This window comes from Lacerta agilis, chromosome 7, assembly GCF_009819535.1.
Source record: "Lacerta agilis isolate rLacAgi1 chromosome 7, rLacAgi1.pri, whole genome shotgun sequence".
Classification (NCBI taxonomy): Eukaryota; Metazoa; Chordata; class Lepidosauria; order Squamata; family Lacertidae; genus Lacerta; species Lacerta agilis.
Genome location: NC_046318.1, coordinates 6,505,920 through 6,526,344, shown reverse-complemented (window position 1 = coordinate 6,526,344; position 20,425 = coordinate 6,505,920). Strand labels below are relative to the sequence as shown.

Genomic DNA, 20,425 nt, shown 5'->3' with positions numbered 1-20,425 from the left:
TGTGAGAAATAGGGAAGTTGTGCAAGCAGAACACCACCACTTGATTGCCAGTGATTGCTGATTTTGATGTATTGATTAGACGATGTGTTCACTCTGGGACAGCAGCCCACTTTTGTTTTGGGTACCTACAAAAGCCCTATTTTGACATATTAGTTGTAAATCCCAATCAGCATAATATTGTAGACTTGACGGCTGTGACAGCGGTTGAGATAGTTCTCAATTCTATGCCCTTTTCAAACACCAGACCAGGGATCTTGCATTGCCGTTTCCTTATCAACTTCTCCTGGGGGAGAGACGGAGGCATGTTGATCATATATAGAGAGACTTTATTCCCTTTTTTGGTGCCACACTTCCTTACAGGCTTTTGACACTCTTCCAAAATTTTCATCCAGCATATCGAATACATTCCAATACAGTGGTACCTCGGGTTACATACGCTTCAGGTTACAGACTCCGCTAACCCAGAAATAACGCTTCAGGTTAAGAACTTTGCTTCAGGATAAGAACAGAAATCGTGCTCTGATGGCCCAGCGGCAGCGGGAGGTCCCAGTAGCTAAAGTGGTGCTCCAGGTTAAGAACAGTTTCAGGTTAAGAACGGAGCTCCGGAATGAATTACAGTATATTCTGGCGTATAAGACTACTTTTTAATCCAGGAAAATCTTCTCAAAAGTTGGGGGTCGTCTTATATGCCGGGTGGAGAATCTGTGGTCAAGTATATCTCAAACTCTATATTTTAACTGGAAAAGTTGGGGGTCGCCTTATACGCCCAGTCGTCTTATACGCCGGAAAATACGGTAAGTACGCAACCAGAGGTATCACTGTACTTCCTCTTCCTTTGTGATATACTTGGTTCATTGAAATAGTAAGTTAATGTTTTTCTCCTCCCACTGCTCCACTCTAGGTAGGGAAGTCTCATTCTCTTGAGTATGGCACTGTGCCAGTGTGCCAGCTCATTCACCTGTTTTAACATGAGATCATCTAACGGCTCCCCTCGCTCCACTGGTTGCATACTACCAGTAGCTGGTGCGTTTTCAGCCAAAGCCATCTCCACAGCCAGATTAATAACACATTATCCCCAATTAGCCTCTTGTGCTGCGGTAAAGGTGTTAGGGAAGAAATATTAAAATGTATAAAGTAGTTTGGAGAATGAATTTGGATAACTGTGAATTAGGTTTCAATCTGGAATCCAACAAAGGGGGATCGGGGAAGTCATTTGAAAGATGGTATAGTGGTTAGGAGCAGTAGACTCGTAATCTGGGGAACCGGGTTCGTGTCTCCACTCCTCCACATGCAGCTGCTGGGTGACCTTGGGCTAGTCACACTTCTCTGAAGTCTCTCAGCCCCACTCACCTCACAGAGTGTTTGTTGTGGGGGAGGAAGGGAAAGGAGAATGTTAGCCGCTTTGAGACTCCTTCAGGTAGTGAAAAGCGGGATATCAAATCCAAACTCTTCTTCTTCTTCTTAACTAATTGGTTAAATTGGGAAAGAATTGGCAAAAGCTCCAGTGAGAGGGGGGCGTGATTTTGTTGCTCCTCTTGGTGAGAGAAAGAGGAGTATGAAAAATTTAATCATGTTATGTATTATGTTCTAAATTGTAAAATCTTATGATAAATGTTATTTTTTTTAAAAAAGCCTCTTGTGCTGCACCCCTGTAGTCAATATAGACAAGACTGGCGGCTGGAGATTGAGATGTACGTTCATTGCCAGCTACTTCATAACCTCAGGGGAAGAAGTCTGTAATTTTCTTTTGTCTTCTTTGTGGAACATTTTCAGATATAAGGGGTGCTCCCTGTTTCTTGTACCCTTGTATAGTAAGGCCTGTGACTCCAGGTTACGTTCACACACAGAGAGAGGGCTTCTCTGAGTGCTTGGCTCATAGCCTCAGGCTCTTCCGCTCTGTCCTTCAATGTCCTCTTACTTCAGGGTGGGGGAGAGGGCGGACCCTTACCTATTTTATTCAAAATCTAGGTGCTTAGCTCATCCTCGGCGTAAGCCAGAAAAGTTATTGAGACGATGAATATCCGCGTGCTATATTGGTTTTCAGAAGTTAAAACTCCAAAAGAATCAAAATACTCTGCACAACTATGGACTCCCAGCCAGAAATTTGTATCTTGCAGTTAATGGAGATTAATTTTAATTAATTAATTAATTTCTGTTATTTATATGCCACTCTGGACATCTCCCAACAAAATAAAACCCTTTTGTGTTGATGAAAAAAGAAGATAAGGCAAATATGCTCAATGCCCAGCCGTCAGTACTGCTGAGTCAATTGCAACTTTTTAAAAAAGAAAAGAAAAGAAAAGAAAGAAATATCAAATGATCTCAAAACAAACACTCTCACGATCATCCTGCTGGAAGCCCACTTGGGCAGACATTGTATGATATGAAACAACTGCCTCAGACAACAGCAGCGCCATAATGACTAATCCGGCATTGTACAGGCAACAACCATTTTGCACATGTTCAAAGCATGCGCAACTGTGCGCACGCGCATCACCGCGACCCCAGAAGTGGCAGGGAAAGGGGGCGGGGCCAGAATGGGGTGGCCTTGTAAGTGCTCTGCCACTGCACACAGTGACCTGGAACGTAACCCCTGCACAAACTGGGTGTTACCTGTATTGTATTGTGTGGTTGCAATTAAGGAGCAATGATTCAACCGGGAGGCTGTCATGTTGTCATAGTCTACCTACCCAACAGAGATTGGTCAGATCTTGTGCCACCTCCACACTTCTATTATTTTCAGAAGATATCACACCGATACTTTGAAAGTAATATTGCGTATTTTGATAACTTCATTGTGTGGCTGCTCAGTCCAAGCAAAGAATGAGATTCTGCTGCTATCGAACAATGAATCAATGCAACAAAGCTGTTGCATTTAGAAATGATGACTGCAAAGCAAGAAAGAATGCGGCTAAAGAACTCCTGCTGCATCTCCCATTGATTTTCATACCACTTCCATAACTTGAGGAAGAACGCTCAAGTGAAGTCAATATACTCTGTGCTTTATCGGGGGTGAACAACTAGCATGAGAATCGGAATGCCAGAAATGTGCCAAATTCAGCAACTGTCCTGTGTTAAATGATTGCCTATGTGCACATTTCTAGCAGGCGTATTTATGTTTTGGTGTAGGTTTGTAGATCACAAGTCGTTACCTCCTCTGCTTTGCTGGACTCCATGCTGCCAGCAGCTCCACCGAAACATTTGCTTAAGTGTGAGTCTTTTTATCAGCTCCATCTGAGGTTTTCATGTCAAAGCAATCTGAAAACAGAACACAACTGATGTAGCAATTTTGCACATCTTTTGGTTATGTAATAATGAAGAATTGTGTGACGTGGCCACAAATTCTCTGAATCCAGTACGACTATCACCTTAGTTCATGCAACGTTGGTTTCTAACCCGGATGGCGGATTGAAATATTGACCAAAAACAGCCATCTTGTCTTCCAGTATGATGGCTATACACACTACTTGCCAGAGTGGCAAAATGACTTCTCTGACTGCTTGTGGCAACGAGTTCTGTACAGGATGTACACCTTGACCTTTTCGTTTACCACTACCAGAGGAAAAAGGAGGAGCTCTGCTTATTTATCTCATGTAACCTCATATGCACATTTTTAGTTCTCCCCCAAGTTGATGAAATTCATTTTCATGAGCTTGAAACCTGAAGAAAATCACAGTTTAAGAAGTGAGCACATACAAAATCAGGGCCTAAGATTATATGTTGAATAAGGCACCTTTACGTTTAAACCTTACTAGAAGTCTATGCCTAGAGCAGGTTGAATTGCCATCAGGGAATCCAAAAAAGGTACTAGCAACCGATGGATATACTTTTCTGTCCAAGTACCATTTGCTACCATTTGTTTGTTTTCCTCCAAGGAGCTCTGTGATGCTCATGATGCCCATGCTCTTCAAAGCACATATCAAGAAGAGTGAGAAGAAGAAGAGTTTGGATTTGATATCCCGCTTTTTACTACCCGAAGGAGTCTCAAAGCGGCTAACATTCTCCTTTCCCTTCCTCCCCCACAACAAACACTCTGTGAGGTGAGTGGGGCTGAGAGACTTCAAAGAAGTGTGACTAGCCCAAGGTCACCCAGCAGCTGCATGTGGAGGAGTGGAGACACGAACCCGGTTCCCCAGATTACGAGTCTACCACTCTTAACCACTACACCACACTGGCTCTCTCAACCTCATGCCACACAAGGACAATGCTCTATAAAGCCAATGACATAACTCAACAACGAGGGAAAAGGAGAGCTGCATCAGATGAAGTCTAATGCCCTCAAGACAGTTCTCCAAACATCTTGCTTTACATCTACATGCCACTTCCTTGTCTCAGGCCTGACTGCAACTCCCATCTCCTTTCCTTCTAATTATTTCATATGCCACACACCTGAAAATTATTGCTAAATGAATGTTCACACTTCCATGAAGGATACAGGAAAACCACTACCAGTCTTTCAAATCAATGGAATCAGGAAAGGTCACGAGCAAATATTTGTTATTGCGAGGATTTCCATTCACAAATGGTTTTAGAACAGCAGCAAGCTGAAGAATGAAAATTTGCCTCCTTCAGTCAAGTATCATTTGCAATGTTTGTTACCTAGCACTACACCTATATTAATTCCTGCATGTAGCAAGTATCCACACCACCCAATCCGATGCATGCAAGTGCTACAAGCCATACATTTAAAACTCAGTAACAACTTCCAAAAAGCTTGCAATGAAGACATTATTAATGTTGACTATATCATTAATGATCAGGACATGGCCTTTGTATGCAGACAGCCCTTGTGCAAACTTACTGAACATTTGGGACACAGTGGAAGAGATCAGTAACCAATGTGAATTATCTGCTTTACTAGCAAATCAAATCATTGCTAATGAACGACTTAATCCCAAAACAATGGTATATAAACGTTAAGATTATAATTACCATAATGATGCAATGGCAAACAAAACATTTTGTTTGACAAACAGCAAGCATTTGTTTAAGGGAACAGTATAATCAGAAAGGGGGGGGGGACAGGCAGACCAGATTAAGACGCAAATTATGATGTTTTTCTCCTTACCGTGCTACTACAAGGAACTGATCTATCTGTTTGTCTATTAGTGGATTAAATGCTTCCCAAACTTTTGTTTCAAGTTTTGATTGGTCTCTGCCATCATCTTCACCTAAACAAATTCAAATAAAAAAGGGTTTTTCTAGGCAATCTGGCAAAACAAATAGCGTACCGATGAGGAGCTTGCCTTCCACAAATCTTGGAAACTACAGAAAACATTTAACATTCAATGGTGGAAAATGCTACTGCTGTCTATTTTGTAGTATTGCCAATACCTCCTGCAGAATAACATGAGTGAAAAGTACACATCCAACCGTACGCCAGCCCCATTTCCCCAAAGAACCCACTTAATTCACACATACACAAAAGCTTTGGAAATACAAAACCATTAGGTATCTCCTGCTCAAAGTGAACAGAGAAGAGCAGTTCCCACACACACACAAAAAGCTGACCACAACTGCTGATCTCTTAAATGAGATCCCACTCCCTGACAAGCAGAATGACAACAAAGGCAAGCTTGCTGTTGGAGCAATGAACTTTGCAGGATAGTGAAGTGGTCCGAGAGGGAGAATGCAAGAGCGTTGCTGATTTGTCTCTCTCCTCCTCTCTTGTGCAGCAGAGATGAAATTAAGACTGTGATTCGTCATGTCCTCCCCTCATTCACAAAAAAACTGCTGGCTAATAACACAAGAGGGGAGAAGTCAAAAGAACCCTCCTGATAGGAAGGCGGAGTTAGCGAACTCTCTGTGCTAGCTCCATTCCCTGTGAGCCCCGGGTGCAAGGTGCCACCAGAGAAAGTCTCATGCTGGTAAAAAGTGCCTGGAAAAAGAAAAGGAAAGTAACCCACAAGAAAAACACTGCAGATTTGCAGACTTACAGGAAAAGGAAGCTAAAGAAAGGACACCCTTCTTTAACCTAACAATGATATTATTATTATTATTAATTATTATTATTATTATTATTAAGACAGATAAACGACATACACAGAAGAGGATTTAAGGTAAGGCAGAAAAAGGTAAAGACAAAACAAAAACTGTTTCAAAGACTGAACGAATGCTAAGTTCTGCCTAGAACATAGGACCCAACCAACCTGACTAGAGGCAGGGAAGATCTGGAGGGTGGGATGGCTCCTCCCCCTGGAAGATCAGGCAAAACACTTGAAGGGGGCTCCATATCCTGTCCAGTGGGAAGTGCCATCCTATTAACTGAATGTCCTCCAGTCCAAAAGTTTTTTTTTTTAAAGAGTGTTCCATATAATTTATTCTGAATTTTTCAGATTTAAGCTTAGAGTAAAGTTGAATTTGAATTTTAAATGTCTGTGTTTCTTATTCTGGAGTTATTTTAAATTAAATGTTGGAAGCTGCTGTGTGTGCTGGCCCCAGGGGTATGTCCGTGAAATGAGGTCCAAGTCCAGTCCTGGGTCAAGGGGACCAAAGGGGGTCAGTCTGGCGGGGAGCAAGGCAGGGAGCAGGTCAAGGTCCAAGGCACGAGGTTGCAGGTTGAGCACACGCTTGCAACAAAGTTGCTCACGCAACTTGGGCTGGGTCTGGCTGGCTTTTATCTGGCCCTATGCTTAGGGCGGTCCCGATCCTTCGGAGACTCGCCTCTCCTCCGGGCCTGGAGGCGAGCACTCCTCCTGCAGGCACTTAACTCCCTTCGCCTCTCTGCCCTGAGCCTCTGTAGCTCAGGAGAGGCTGGTGGGTTACTGGACCCAGGGGCTGCCTCCGCTTCTTCTGAAGAGGCTGGGAGTGGAGCACCTGCAGGCAATGGGTCCTCCCTCCCATCAGGAGCCAGAGCAGACTCTGCTGATGCCTGCACCTGGGGATCCAGCACAGGTGGGGATCCTTCAGGCTCAAGCCCTGGCCCCGGCTCAGCTGGTTCTGGAGGCGGGGAATCCTGTGCAGGCTGGGATCCCTCAGGTTCAGCATCAGAGTCTGACTCCCAGGCCATCACACCGTGAAACATTTTAGAAAAACACTATAAAAAATATCTTAACAGAGGTAAACCAAGATCAATTACCATTACAGAAACTATGTACGTTTGGACAGCATGAAAGGACTAGTTAGTGTAACACATCATGGGATATAGAGGCTGTGGAAGCATTCTGCAGTTCCTCAAATAAAAACCTAGGAGCCCAACAGTTTCCAAAACCTTCCACAACACAACATGAATTCTTTATGGATTCATGCAGAAATGAGAAATGAAACTACCTTCTTTCAGTAAGTCTGTTACATCAGCCTGGTATTTGTTTCCAACTCTGATTTCTCCTTTATCGGCTAGAAGAGTCTTCTGCTGTGGATCATATACTAGTGAATAAAAAAAGAAGTCCTGGGGACAGGAAGGGAAGTAAAAATTATAGCATTCCCAACAACTTGAATCATGGGTATAGAGCCTCTCCTTTTTTCTTTAAATTTTTATATTTTAAAAAATTTTATTGAAAAAAACTTAATGTTAAAACATACAGATAAGCACATACAAATATACATTCATAACAATTTTTGCACCATCAAATGAGAACAGAAAACCTGGTGGCGAGAAATCAAATGCATATAAAGTATATAGTCATGAAAAAAATTAAAATTACCTTTTACAAATTATCATTTTAGGAAGGAGACAGCAATGTGCACCAAATACATTGGAAAATGCAGGTGTGTATTGTGAAAGTAAAATTTAAGTTACTAGGCAGGATGTTCAAATCCAGGCTCTCCAAGGTAGCATTCTCAGAAATGCTACTTGTTCCATGTTTGGAGTCAGCTAGATATAGCTGTGCAATCTCAATGGGTGAATGAGATAACAGTGTTGACAGGAGGAGTTTAGATTCGCTAGGCTAGGCACCAGAAAACCATTTGACCAAAAATGATGAGCTCTACTTGACGCGAAATGAAACAGATCGCTGGCACTTAATAGCAGAAAAATTGCAGAATATTGTGGAGCTACACAGTCTTGCTGGCTCCCCTGAGCTTGCTTCTCCATTTCTTGGTTCCTCAAACTTCACTCTACGGTATCTGAAGAAGTGTGCATGCACACGAAAGCTCATACCAAGAACAAACTTAGTTGGTCTCTAAGGTGCTACTGGAAGGAATTTTTTATTTTATTTTGTTTTCACTCTACGGGTGGTTGTGCAAAGCATGCTTGGGCAAGCATGCCTAGCTACTATCATCAATGAATTAAATTGACTCTCATTTATGGAGAGACGCTGTAGGATACAAATGGTTCTACAGTGAAACTCGAAAAATTAGATTATCGTGGAAAGGCTCATTTCTTTCAGTAATTCAGCTTAAAAGGTGAAACTAATATATGAGATAGACTCATGACATGCAAAGCGAGATATGCCAAGCCTTTATTTGTTATAATTTTGATGATTATGGCGTACAGCTGATGAGAACCCCAAATTAACAATTTCAACTTTGGGGTTTTCATCAGCTGTACGCCATAATAATCACAATTATAACAAACAAAGGCTTGACATATCTCGCTTTGCATGTCATGAGTCTATCTCATATATTAAACTCCAGTAGCTAATGAAGACAATTGCTTTATGGACTTTTCCATGATATTCTAATTTTTCAAGTTTCACCTGTACACTTGCTCCATTTGCCAACATAGGCACACACTTCTATTTGGCACCTAATCAACAGGTTGTTCCCCCCCCCCATTTCTTCAGGTTAGGATTTGCCATGACATTTTGGCACTCCAGTTGTGCACTTGGCACTAAAGATCCTCATTCAGTTTTGCAGAACCACCTCTCATTTGCTCCTTGGCTCTGTCCCTTCTATATTGTGTCCCATACCTCTGATCACTTAGCATTTCCACTTTTTGTTATGGAAAAATCCCTCTCTCCTCTACCCAAGGTGTCAAGCTTCCTCATTTTTTCATCTTAGATGAAGCCTCACTTTTAAGTTAAGGTACCTAGGAGACCACATCGCTCCATCTGCAGACAGATTTCTAAGAGATGTTCATGAATATACCAAATATACCAGAGATGTCCATGAATTGCCAAATATACTATTCAAAGAATTGCCTTTATATGCAGCACTAAGAAGTTATGCCGAAAAAAATTGCATGGGAGTTTAAACGTTTGCAGAAGCCCTGTCACAGCTCCTGAAGTCTCAGAAAAGACGAAAGTAGTATCTTAGAACTGTAGATTTGACAAAAAGTGAAATACACTAAATAGAGAACTTTAGTCCCAGACATGCCCACCTGTAATTGAGGTGGTATTTCTTCATAGTACGATCCCAAGATGGCGGTAATACTGTCCCACTTCAGAGCATTATTGTAGACCATGACTTGGTCACTGTGCTCCCAGAAGCCACTGCATATTGTGCTCTGCCACAACTTCCTGGTTTGAAACAAACCACGGTTTGCCATTACATCTGAATCAAACAAACTATGGTTTGCTTTTTAGAAAGGCAGAAAGCACCTTCAAACCATGGTTTCTAAGTCTGGTTTAGAGGCAAGCTATGATTTGCACATGCCACAGCTGGTGCAGTTTGGATGCCACAGCAAAGTGCTATGAACCAGGAAATCAAGGAGGAAGGTGGAACATGCCATTTGGTCCTACCCAACATTGGACAAATGGTTTAAACAAGTGTGGCAAAACAACTTGGAAGATTTTCAGTTTCCATATGTGTGCCTACCTCACGTTCCAGATAGGATTTAAGGGATTCTGTCTCATTTAAGAGTGTAACACTGCATTTGCCTCTAAAATAAGAAAGAAAAATAAGATGAGAAAAAGGGCATTTGGAATGCCTGCATTACGTAAAATACAAGTATGTTCTTAGGTTTATTAAAAATCATTACACAAAAAATCTAATTATTTAGTCCACACCTAATATGAGTGGCTGGTAAGGATTCCAACTGACGTGAGAGAAAGAGTTCTCGGTGTCGCAGTTGATGTTTCTGTTTCTCTGGTAAATCAATCTTTTCTGGGTTTTCCATCTCTTCTTCCATTTCTCCTAGTTGAAGATGAAATAACATTAATCTGTGAAGATGGTTGAAATAGTACTTCGATGCACTACCAGATGCAATCTTTACATTTCAATTTAACCACCCAGCATGGCATCAGATCATTCTTGTAACAGCACATTGCTAAATGGCCAACTTTATTTTTAAAAAGATGCAACCCTGTTAATCTCCTGCTTCAGGTCATGATTTGCATGTGCATGCTTGGGATGCAAAGAAAGTAGACTCAGTGAATTCACTGCATAATTTGTGAACTACCTTGGTCTCATGGTTACTGGGCTAGGACATGCCCAAAAGGTTGATGTCATTCACTACACCAGAGGAGGCCACAGATGATGACATAATCAAGCAGCTGCTAAGGCCTAGAGTCCAAGCACTTCAACAGAAATCCTACTTCACCACTTTTTCTAGGACTTATTGAAAGCATAGTAGTTGCCTACAGCTTCATTGCAGCTGCTGTGGCACCAAACTGACAGACATATAGACATTGTGGCAGATCTATGCATGCACAGTCTAATCCCATGCATGTTTACTCAGAAGCAAGTCCTGCCAGTTTAACAGAAATATAGAAATTGAGAGGTGGATAACCTATCAAAAGGAATAGACCAAACAGGAAGGGAGGAGTAGCATTATATGTAAAGGATGTGAAGAGATCCAAGACTTGGAGCATGGAAGGCAGACTGAGAGCATAATGGTGAACACTTCAGAAGAAGGAAACAAGTGACATTACTATGGGTGTCTGCTATAGACCACCAAGACAGACTGAAGGTTTGGATGATATCTTCCTAGAGCCAATTACCAAGCATTCAAAAAGGAGATATATATTAGTAATGGAAGACTTCAAGTTCCCCATTATCTGTTGGAACTCAGAATGTAGGGTCTGACAAACTCCTCCATTGCCTCGCTGACAATTTCATTTCCCGAGGGTTGAAGAAGCAACAAGGGCATCATCTGTCTTGGACCTGGTCCTCATCAACAGAGAGGCACTGATTGATGAAGTGGAAGTGCTGGAAGCCTTGGGAGAAAGTGATCGTGTTCTCCTGGGTCTCATGATACAAAGCCAAGGGAAAGCTGAGGGTAGTTTGACATACACTCTGAACTTTAAGGCCGATTTCAAAAAGCTTAAGGAACTACTGGGTGAGGTGCCATAGTCAGAAACACTCAAAGAGAAGGAAGTCCAAGATGGATGGGGATTTCTTAAAGGTGAAATATTGAAGGCACAAACGCAGAAAATTCCGACAAGAAAGAAAAATTGGAGGCATCTAAAAAACTGGTGTGGCTGTATAAGGAGTTTACAGATGAGCTGAGAGTTAAGAATGGCATGTAGAAGAAATGGAAGAAAGGAGGAATCACAAAGGAGTATACACAAGTAGCCAACAGTTGCAGGGGGAATGCCAGGCAGGCCAAAGCTCAGAATGAACTCTGACTTGCAACAGAAGTTAAAAACACAAGGTTTCTTCAGCTATGTCTGAAGCAGGAGGAAGAACAAGCAAGTAGCAGGCCCTCTGTAGTGGAGTAGTGGAAAAAAGAAGAAGAAATGCTATTGGGTAACAGATAACTGCTCAACACCTACTTTGCCTCTGTCTTCACCCAAAAGGAAAGCAATGCCCATCTGGTGATAACAGAATAAATGACGTAAGGAAGGAGCTGCAGCCCAAGACAGGAATAGAGGTAGTAAGGGAACACCCAGCTACTTTAAATGAATTCAGATCTCCAAGGCCTAATGAGCTGCACCCAAGGGAGCTTGTGGATGTTATCTCAGAGTCTCTAAGAGAACCCCTAGGATGGTGCATGAGGAGTGGAGAGGGGGGAATCATTCTGTCTGGCATGCTTAAACATTTGTGCAGACAAAACAATTGGAGGAGCACAACACTGCAGTCCATCCAGCAGCACCCTTTAGCGTGTTATTTAAAACTGAGTCAACAGTTTATAATTTAATTTAATAATATAGAAAGCTTACTTGCATGTTTGTCAGCCAGAACAATTAATGTGCTTGAGATGTCCCTCCGTCTATAGAAACACACCACTTTTGCTTCTACGTTTCCATTGGCTGTCTGTAATAGTGAGCAAAATAATAATAATAATAATTTAATTTCAGGTGAGAAGCTTAAGTGGGGGATATATAAATACTTTATTACTAACTACACTACAGAACACCAATACTAAAAACCAAAACGAAGCAGAATGCAAATTTTATAATACTCAATTTATAATGTACTTAGCAACCAAATGATTTCGTTTTGATTATTTTTCTCTGCATATTAGTACACATGATCATTAGTGAGTGAAGGAAAAAGGTCCGTTGTAATATTCTAAACATCAAACTATATTCTGTTACTATAGATCTTAAGTCAATTTTCGAATTAAAACCTAGAGATCCGCTATGGGGAAAATCAGACAGATTAACTTCAACCTGATCTGGACAGTTATTGCAAGCATGTCCAAAGTCCGTTTCGGGGGCCTAATCCGGCCCGCCGATCGGTTTAATCCGGCCCCTGTGGCAGTTTATTTCCTAGGGGTAAAATCCCTGAAAAACCTCAATAACTTCAATCCTAAAAAAAGCTTAACAACTTTGGCCGGCCCTTTGGTCAGCCCCCACGGCCCTTCACTTCATCAAATCTGGCCCTCCTTGAAAAAAGTTTGGAAACCACTGCACTACTGTACTGTTTAAGAAGGCATGTAATTGGTGGTGTGTTAGCCAGGGTATCTTGGTGTCCCCCTAGTTTGTCTTGTATTTCTTGTGTCGATGTGGGTTTGTTTTGTGCTGCATGGTAGAATAGTGGGTGGTGAGCCAGGTGGGGTTAGTGGGGATGGGTTAGGGACAGTTTGCCTGCTTCTTCCTTCCATGTGCTGACCACCCCCTATTTCAATATATATTTTTTAATTCTATCCCCTAACAAAAAGGTAACTGAGAGTTAGCTGAAAATTATAAAAACTGTTAGCAGAACTAGCAAGTACAGCCAATACCTTCAAAAGTCACTGAGTGCACTGGTATTATTTTTACCTTATTGAGTTCTTCTATTCTCCTTATCAAATATGGGTTACTCGAAGAGTTTTCAAAGTAGACATAATCTGCGGAGGGGGAAAAAACCAATCTTGAAGTACAAGTTTTAAACACCTAAAGCTTATAAATAAGGGAAAGTGACTACTTTTTTTCTATCCACCCCCTCCCAGAGACACACATTCACGCCACCTTTAAAGATACCGGTAGCTTGTTTGTGCCATCATCTAATGCAGTGGCATCCTTCCCACTCCCAATACTTATGCATCATTCACTCCCCAAGGGCTCAGGAAGTAATGACATATCAAATCCATTCCAACCCATATTCCTCCCTGAATTGCTCCCACAATCATCAATTCTGGTCTAAAGGCAGCTGAGCTCGGACCTGCCCACTTCTGGTCCTCCCACAATAGTTAAGCAGCAATATCACTTGAGAGAAACAGTCTGCGTGAATCCTTTGACAGCAAAGGAGGTCTCAAAATTCCACCCTTCTCACTCGGACGGAGACTTTTGCCAATTTGCCAGGTCAAAAACAATTGTTGGCAGAGAACAACTCAGCATAAATTATTATTTTTAATAAATAAAAAACCTGCTGCAGATTGTTTTTGCATACTGCTATGGGAATATCATTGACAGACCATATAAAAATACTTACAATAAATAATAATAAACCCATAGAGATGTGTGGGTTTTAAGAGGATGATTCCAGGAATGGATCGAAAAGTGAGAGAGATTAAATTACCGTATTTTTTCTGTCTATAAGACACCCCCATGTATATTTTGGGAGCAACAACCAATCACCAGTCCATCCTCGGCACTATCTGTGTATAAGACGCCCACTGATTATTTTTTTTACATATTTTGTATGTACAAAAGGTGTATGTACAAAAGGTGTATTTTGCAAACAACAGCTACTTGCAACGTTTCCAAAATACAACTTTATTTCTCCCTTCCTCATTGGTTCCCCAACCCTGGTTTAAACAAATCATGAACAGTAAGCCAGACATAAACCAATAAATGCCGTATTTTCCATGTATAAGACGCCCCCTATTTTTGGAGACTCCAAATCAAGAAAGCACCCCCTCAACTCTACCCGTGTATAAGACGAGCCCCAATTTTAAACCTAACTTTTTGGTTAAAAACCTAGTCTTATACACGGAAAAATACGGTATATCAATTTGCAATAAAAGGGCCTTTTAAAAAAGGAATAGGTCATCATTTTTGAAAGTCTCACTACATATTTGATGTAAAGACATGCCACGTGCCTAATGGCGGCTCATGCATCCAAGTTACAAGAAAACATTCACCTGTGACCGTAATGCCCAGAGCCTAAGGGTCAATGCTATAATTCCACGGAAACTGGCTATAATAGACATCAAAACCACTGGCATGTATTCAACTGCAGGACGAACTGCACAGAACATGCCTGCAGTGTGCAAATATTTAACACTGGCACACACTAAGGGGTATCAAAAGTTAACAAACTGCCACAAAGATTACATTAAGAGCACTAACATGCAATGGAAAGGGAAAGTTGCCAGGGTGGGGAGGTTTATACACAAGTGCCTTAAGCATTCTTTCAAGCAGTAAATAATAAAGGACAACAGAACAATTTAAACAGGAGATAGGAATGCTGCAGAGTAGATAAGAAAATAATGTGCTAGGTGCCCAAAAGGTTTCAAAAAGCTGCACACTCCTTCAGATGTCCAACCTGCTGCTTGACTACAATGTTTTCATTATCTAGACATTATAATCCACAAAAATAATATTTGAAAAAACAAAACACACAGAAAAAAGCAAAGAATTATAAATAACAATTAAATTTGACTTCCAATTGTCTGTATGTCTAGATTATATGTTTCTTAGGGGGTTTGTTTGTTTGTTTGTTTGTTTCTATTGGTTGATTTGATATGGTTGTATTTTAGAAGTCTGAAATTAAATAAAGTTATTTTAAAATTTTATATATATATATATATATATATATATATATATATATATATATATATATATATATAATATGTTTTCATTATTCCATTCTAAATAATTTAGCTCATTTGTATCTCAGTGTATCTGAAGAAGTGTGCATGCACACGAAAGCTCATACCAAGAACAAACTTAGTTGGTCTCTAAGGTGCTACTGGAAGGAATTTTGTTTATTTTTTATTTTGTTTTAGCTCATTTTGGTCACTTATGCATCAGAAAGTCCAAAAAGCTTCCAAAACCAGGCAATCGGTGTCACAGCCTGTCAGGGAACTATGCCCAACTCAGCGCAGAGTGGTGCAAGGGCTCTCAGGATGTTACAGAGAGCCCCAGTCCCACCTTGCATGTGCTGAATTCTGATTCGGCTCATTTTATTGGTTTATATAGGGCTTTTTACCAGTATCTGTTATAGGTGTCTTTTTGATGCAATGGCCTGTAGGCTACGCAAATAGAGTTTGTTGTTGTTGTCCCACCTTGCCAGCAGTACCTCCTCTAGCAGCGGGAGGAGTGGTGAGGCATCCAGCGAGGAGGGGGGGGTCTCTCAGGGGGAAAGGAGCCGAGGCTCTGGGATGCACGAGAGACCCAGCACTCACACAGTTCAACGGGCGATACAGGGGGTACGCAACTTCCGTCGCCCCAAAGGCGTCGTGGGGTGAAACGAAAAGATGGGAGGCGGGGTTTTCGTATCCCTAAGCTCTTTTGTTGGCGTCAGAACCGGAAGAGACCATTCCCGGGTTCTGACACCACTTGATACAGACATGAACTTTTAAGCTCTGCACTGTACATAGTTTGCACAATAAAAACCTTAAAGGAAACAGCGGAGTTCTGGCTGCTTACTCATGAGCAACTAACTGAGAACCTTACACAATCCTATCATTAGGCAAAATGAGGCAACCACCTCAGGTAGCATATACCTATGTGTGGTAGGTGGCCTCTGCTGCCACATCTGAAACTGCCCTTAGGTGCAGCTAGAGATGGGAAGGCCTGGGGAAAAAAAACTGGGGGGGAATGGGGGACAGACCAGGTTTTTTCCAGTTTTCCCCCCAAAGCTGTTTGGAAAAAAGCAGGGGGAAAACCATGCAGTAGAGGCTGCTGTCCCATTGTCAGCATTCAAGTCATGTTCAGCTACCAGTCAGGTCAGCTTTTGTGACTAGAATGGGAGAGCTGCCATCTTGTCCTTTGCCTCAGGCAGCAAAATCTTTTGGGACAGGCCTGCAAGTGAGCAACAAATAGGTGAGTCTAAGTGCAGCTTTTGAAAAAATCCTCAACTCTGTGGTGCATAAGGAAATCCCTGAATAATGAAGTTGCTGTGTTTGTTATGCTTATATATTTTTAGTTTTGGGTGTATTTTTAGCTTTAGATTTTATGATTTATGTGGAAATTGTTTTCCATTTGGTCGCATACCTTTTGATGTGTTTTGTTTATTGTTTATGATTTTTGTTATGTTGGTAATTATGTAAATCTTGTCATGTTGTATTGAGCATTGTTTTAACTATGGAAAGGCGGCATAAAAATAAAACGATGATGATAATGATGATGATTATATAGCTTGTGGTTTTATACAGAATTAGCCATAAGAGAAACGGAGAAGATTAAATTATTATTTCTAAATCAATTTCCTCTGGGAGTGCTGATCCTCAAAAAAAACTTCTTACTACAGTATGAACTTATTTAACTCTGTGTGTTTTAGATACAGTAAAACCTCCGCAAATGTTCGCCCCGTTAACCGTCCATTTCGGCGAACGTCCGCGACAAACCCGGAAGTACCGGAATGGGTTACTTCCACGTTTGCCGCTCGCGCATGCACAGAAGTGTTAAATCACAAATCAGCGCATGCGCAGCAGCGGAAACCGCTCCGTGCATGTGCGCAGAGCGGCACTTTGTCGAGCATCCCTTTCGTCGAGCGTCCGAGGCTCCGGAACGGATCCCGGATTCACAACAAGGTACCACTGTACATGTACAAGATACAGAGAGGTTACACCAAACAGTTGCAGATAAACCTTCAGAGAAAAATACGGCATGACTGCGGCAGGGCCTGACACACTATCAAGGCTTAAACTTCCAGATTCAACCATTGGAATGCTCTGTTGCACCTGCAACCTCATCATACAAAACTCTCTCAAGATAACCCATGTCCTGCTAGAGTAGACAGGTCAACAAACGGACCAAAGCTGCAATCCTAACTGCACCTACTCAGAAGTAACTTCTATGGAATTCTCTCAGGTAAATGCAGGAATCTGAGCACAAAGGAAATCAGAGGAAGACAGTGTGGTAGCTGAAATTCTGTCAATTTGTTCCTGACCAGACCATTAGCGTGCTGTAAAGAGATTGTCCTCACAGTAAGGACTGGAGAGAGACCAAAAATTTAAATCTGTCCAATGCTGGAAAGCTAGAAAGAAATCAGGAATCATTATTCACAGATGTGGTGTTTATGGTGGTGTTAGCTGTGAGAGTAAATAAAGTTTTCAACTTATATGTACTGAGTGAAGTGTTCTTTTGAAACAGGGGCTGCCTGGCTGTCTCTGGGGGCAATAGAAATGATCCACAGACATCCACATGAAATCTTGCCTTTGATGGGTAAGGTGACTTTCTGCGGAAAATGTCTAGCTGTCTGTCAACCGGTGAGCCCCACACCTGCAATATGGGGATAACAATACTGTCAGAACTGTATTACCGGTCATGGATATCAAGTTATTTAACCAAATTTATATACCACTTACTTGAGAGAAAGCCTCTAAGCAGTTTACAAAGAATAATCTAAAATATTCATCACAGAGAGCAATCAAAGCAAAATTTATTACAAATCGACATAAAACTTGATCAGAATACTGAGTGTTGAAAATTACATGCCTTAGTAGAGCCTGGAACACCCAAAAGAGTGTACTCCCAGTACGTTTCCGAGCACAATTCAAAGTGTTGGTGCTGACCTTTAAAGCCCTAAATGTCCTTGGTCCTGTATACCTGAAGGAGCGTCTCCACCCCCATCGTTCAGCCCGGACACTGAGATCCAGCGCCGAGGGCCTTCTGGAGGTTCCCTCATTGCAAGAAATGAGACTACAGGGAACCAGATAGACGGTCTTCTCAGTAGTGGCGCCCACCCTGTGGAACACCCTCCCGTCAGATGTCAAGGAAATAAGGAGCTATCCTATTTTTAAGAGACATCTGAAGGCAGCCCTGTTTAGGGAAGTTTTTAATATTTAATGCTGTATTGTTTTAACACTCGATTGGGAGCTGCCCAGAGTGGCTGGGGAAACTCAGCCAGATGGGCGGGGTACAAATAATTTATTATTATTATTATTATTGTTATTGTTATTGTTATTATTGTTGTTGTTGTTGTTGTTGTTGTTGTTATTAATTATTATTATTAATTCTAACTATATTATTTTCCACTCCCCTCTTTGCTCAAAGTATTAAAGTAACCTTAGAAATCTTAGACAAAGGAACTTTATTTTACTTATCTACAGTGGTGCCCCGCAAGACGAAATTAATTCGTTCCGCGAGTGCTGTCGTATAGCGGAAATTTCGTCTTGCGAAGCACGGTTGGAGGAAGCGCGGCTTTACAGGGGAAAAAACCAAAAAACTGCAAAACGTTTTCGTTTTGCAAGTCACAGCCATAGGGAAATTCGTCTTGTGAGTCACCCTTTCGTTAGCGAATGCCTTTCGTCTAGCGAGGCATTCGTCTAGCGAGGCATTCGTCTTGCGAGGTACCACTGTATTTAATGCATTTTTATCCCACTCATCTGAGAAGTCTCCCAGAGCATCTTACAGATTAACAAAGGAGTCCCTGCCCTCAGTCTTACAATCCAAAAGACACTACATAAAAGGGGAAAGGGATGGGGTGGGAGTAAGGAAAAAATAAACTCAAGTACTAGTTATATCGAGTTCTATAAACCAGAATCCGTCTATTCTTCTACTTCCTCACTATCATCCAAAGGTCTGGGAGAAGAGGAATATTTTTGCCTGGTGTCTAAAGTTACATAACAAAAGCACCAGATGAGCCTCCCTGGGAGGGTATTCCATAAACAGGAAGCCACCACAGAAAAGGCCCCTTCTCATGTTACTGCCTTCTGGACCTCTTGTGGAGGAGAGCACATGCAGAAAGGCCTCCGATGATGATTGCAGAGTCCAGTTTGGTTCACAGCAGTCCTTGAGGTATTCCAGCGCTGGGGCCATTTAAGGTTTTATAGATCAAAACCAGCACTTTGAATTGGGCTTGGAATCGCAGTCAGGCCAGGTTTGGTGTTATATGCTTAAACTGTCTTGCCCTGGGAGCAACAAGGTCATTGAACTCTGCACCAGGTGAAGTTTCTGAACCATCTTCAGAGACAGGCCCACTACTAATGTGTTGCAGTAATCCAGAGCATAGACAACAGAGGTTAGGTTATCCCTATCCAGATAGGGGCACAGTTTTGAAAGCAGACAATCAAGGCCATCTTCTTCTTCTTCTTCTTCTTCTTCTTCTTCTTCTTCTTCTTCTTCTTCTTCTTCTTCTTCTTCTTCTTCGTTTATTTATTCCCCACACATCTGACTGGGTTTTCCCAGCCACTCTAGTGAAAGGGTTCTACATCTTCCAACTACAGGTGAAACTCAAAAAATTAGAATATCGTGGAAAGGTTCATTTCTTTCAGTAATTCAACTTAAAAAGTGAAACTAATATATGAGATAGACTCATGACATGCAAAGCGAGATATGCCAAGCCTTTATTTGTTATAATTGTGATGATTATGGTGTACAGCTGATGAGAACCCCAAATTAACAATCTCAACTTTGGGGTTTTCATCAGCTGTACGCCATAATCATCACAATTATAACAAACAAAGGCTTGGCATATCTCGCTTTGCATGTCCTGAGTCTATCTCATATATTACACTCCAGTAGCTAATGAAAACAATTGCTTACATAAATGGACTTTTCCACGATATTCTAATTTTTCGAGTTTCACCTGTATATAGGAGTATAGCTCTGTCGAATGCTTGGAGCAGGGGTCCCCAAACTAAGGCCCGAGGGCCAGATTCGGCCCGAGGGACTCAGTTATCCGGCCTGCAGAGACCCCCGCCACCCGCTCTTACCGGTGCAGCATGGCTGCCCACTTCCGGGTCAGCGGAGCACCGGAAATATCTTGTGCACATGCGCAAGTGTCATTTCTGGCGCACTTCCGGGTCTGAGGAAGACCGTGTGCACAAGCTATTTCCGGTGCTCTGCCAACCAGGAAGTGTGCCAGAAATAGCGTGTGTGCGCACGTATGGGCGCGCGCTCCCCCACCCTCTGGTCTGCAATCGGCGCTGGAGGAACCGGCCCGAGGCCTGGTAAGTTTGCCAACCCCTGGCTTGGAGGAAGGTGAGGTGATTGCCTGGTTGTTGTGGAACACACGTCAAAAAATGCGCATCTCAGCTGAAGTGACTGAACATGAGAGAAGAGACTTT

General features: G+C 41.9%; 1 protein-coding gene across 6 annotated transcripts in view; it reads right to left on the bottom strand.

Annotated features, from left to right (window-relative positions):
- Nucleotides 1-20,425, bottom strand: part of MTA1 (metastasis associated 1) — a 67,125-nt gene that overhangs the window by 40,156 nt on the left and 6,544 nt on the right. For 4 of the 6 annotated variants that reach the window (XR_004427000.1, XM_033154282.1, XM_033154285.1 and 1 more), the window contains exons 2-7: nt 13,026-13,093; nt 11,982-12,075; nt 9,888-10,014; nt 9,697-9,760; nt 7,270-7,387; nt 5,069-5,171 (exon numbers count right to left, since the gene is read on the bottom strand). Coding sequence is in view for 5 of the 6 variants with exons in the window: in XM_033154282.1 (XP_033010173.1) it covers nt 5,069-5,171; nt 7,270-7,387; nt 9,697-9,760; nt 9,888-10,014; nt 11,982-12,075; nt 13,026-13,093 (574 nt within the window). In the remaining variant the exon portion in view is untranslated. Of the gene's footprint in view, nt 1-5,068; nt 5,172-7,269; nt 7,388-9,696; nt 9,761-9,887; nt 10,041-11,981; nt 12,078-13,025; nt 13,094-20,425 lie in introns of those variants that run through there. The other 2 variants (XM_033154283.1, XM_033154284.1) reach the window with 2 other exon arrangements.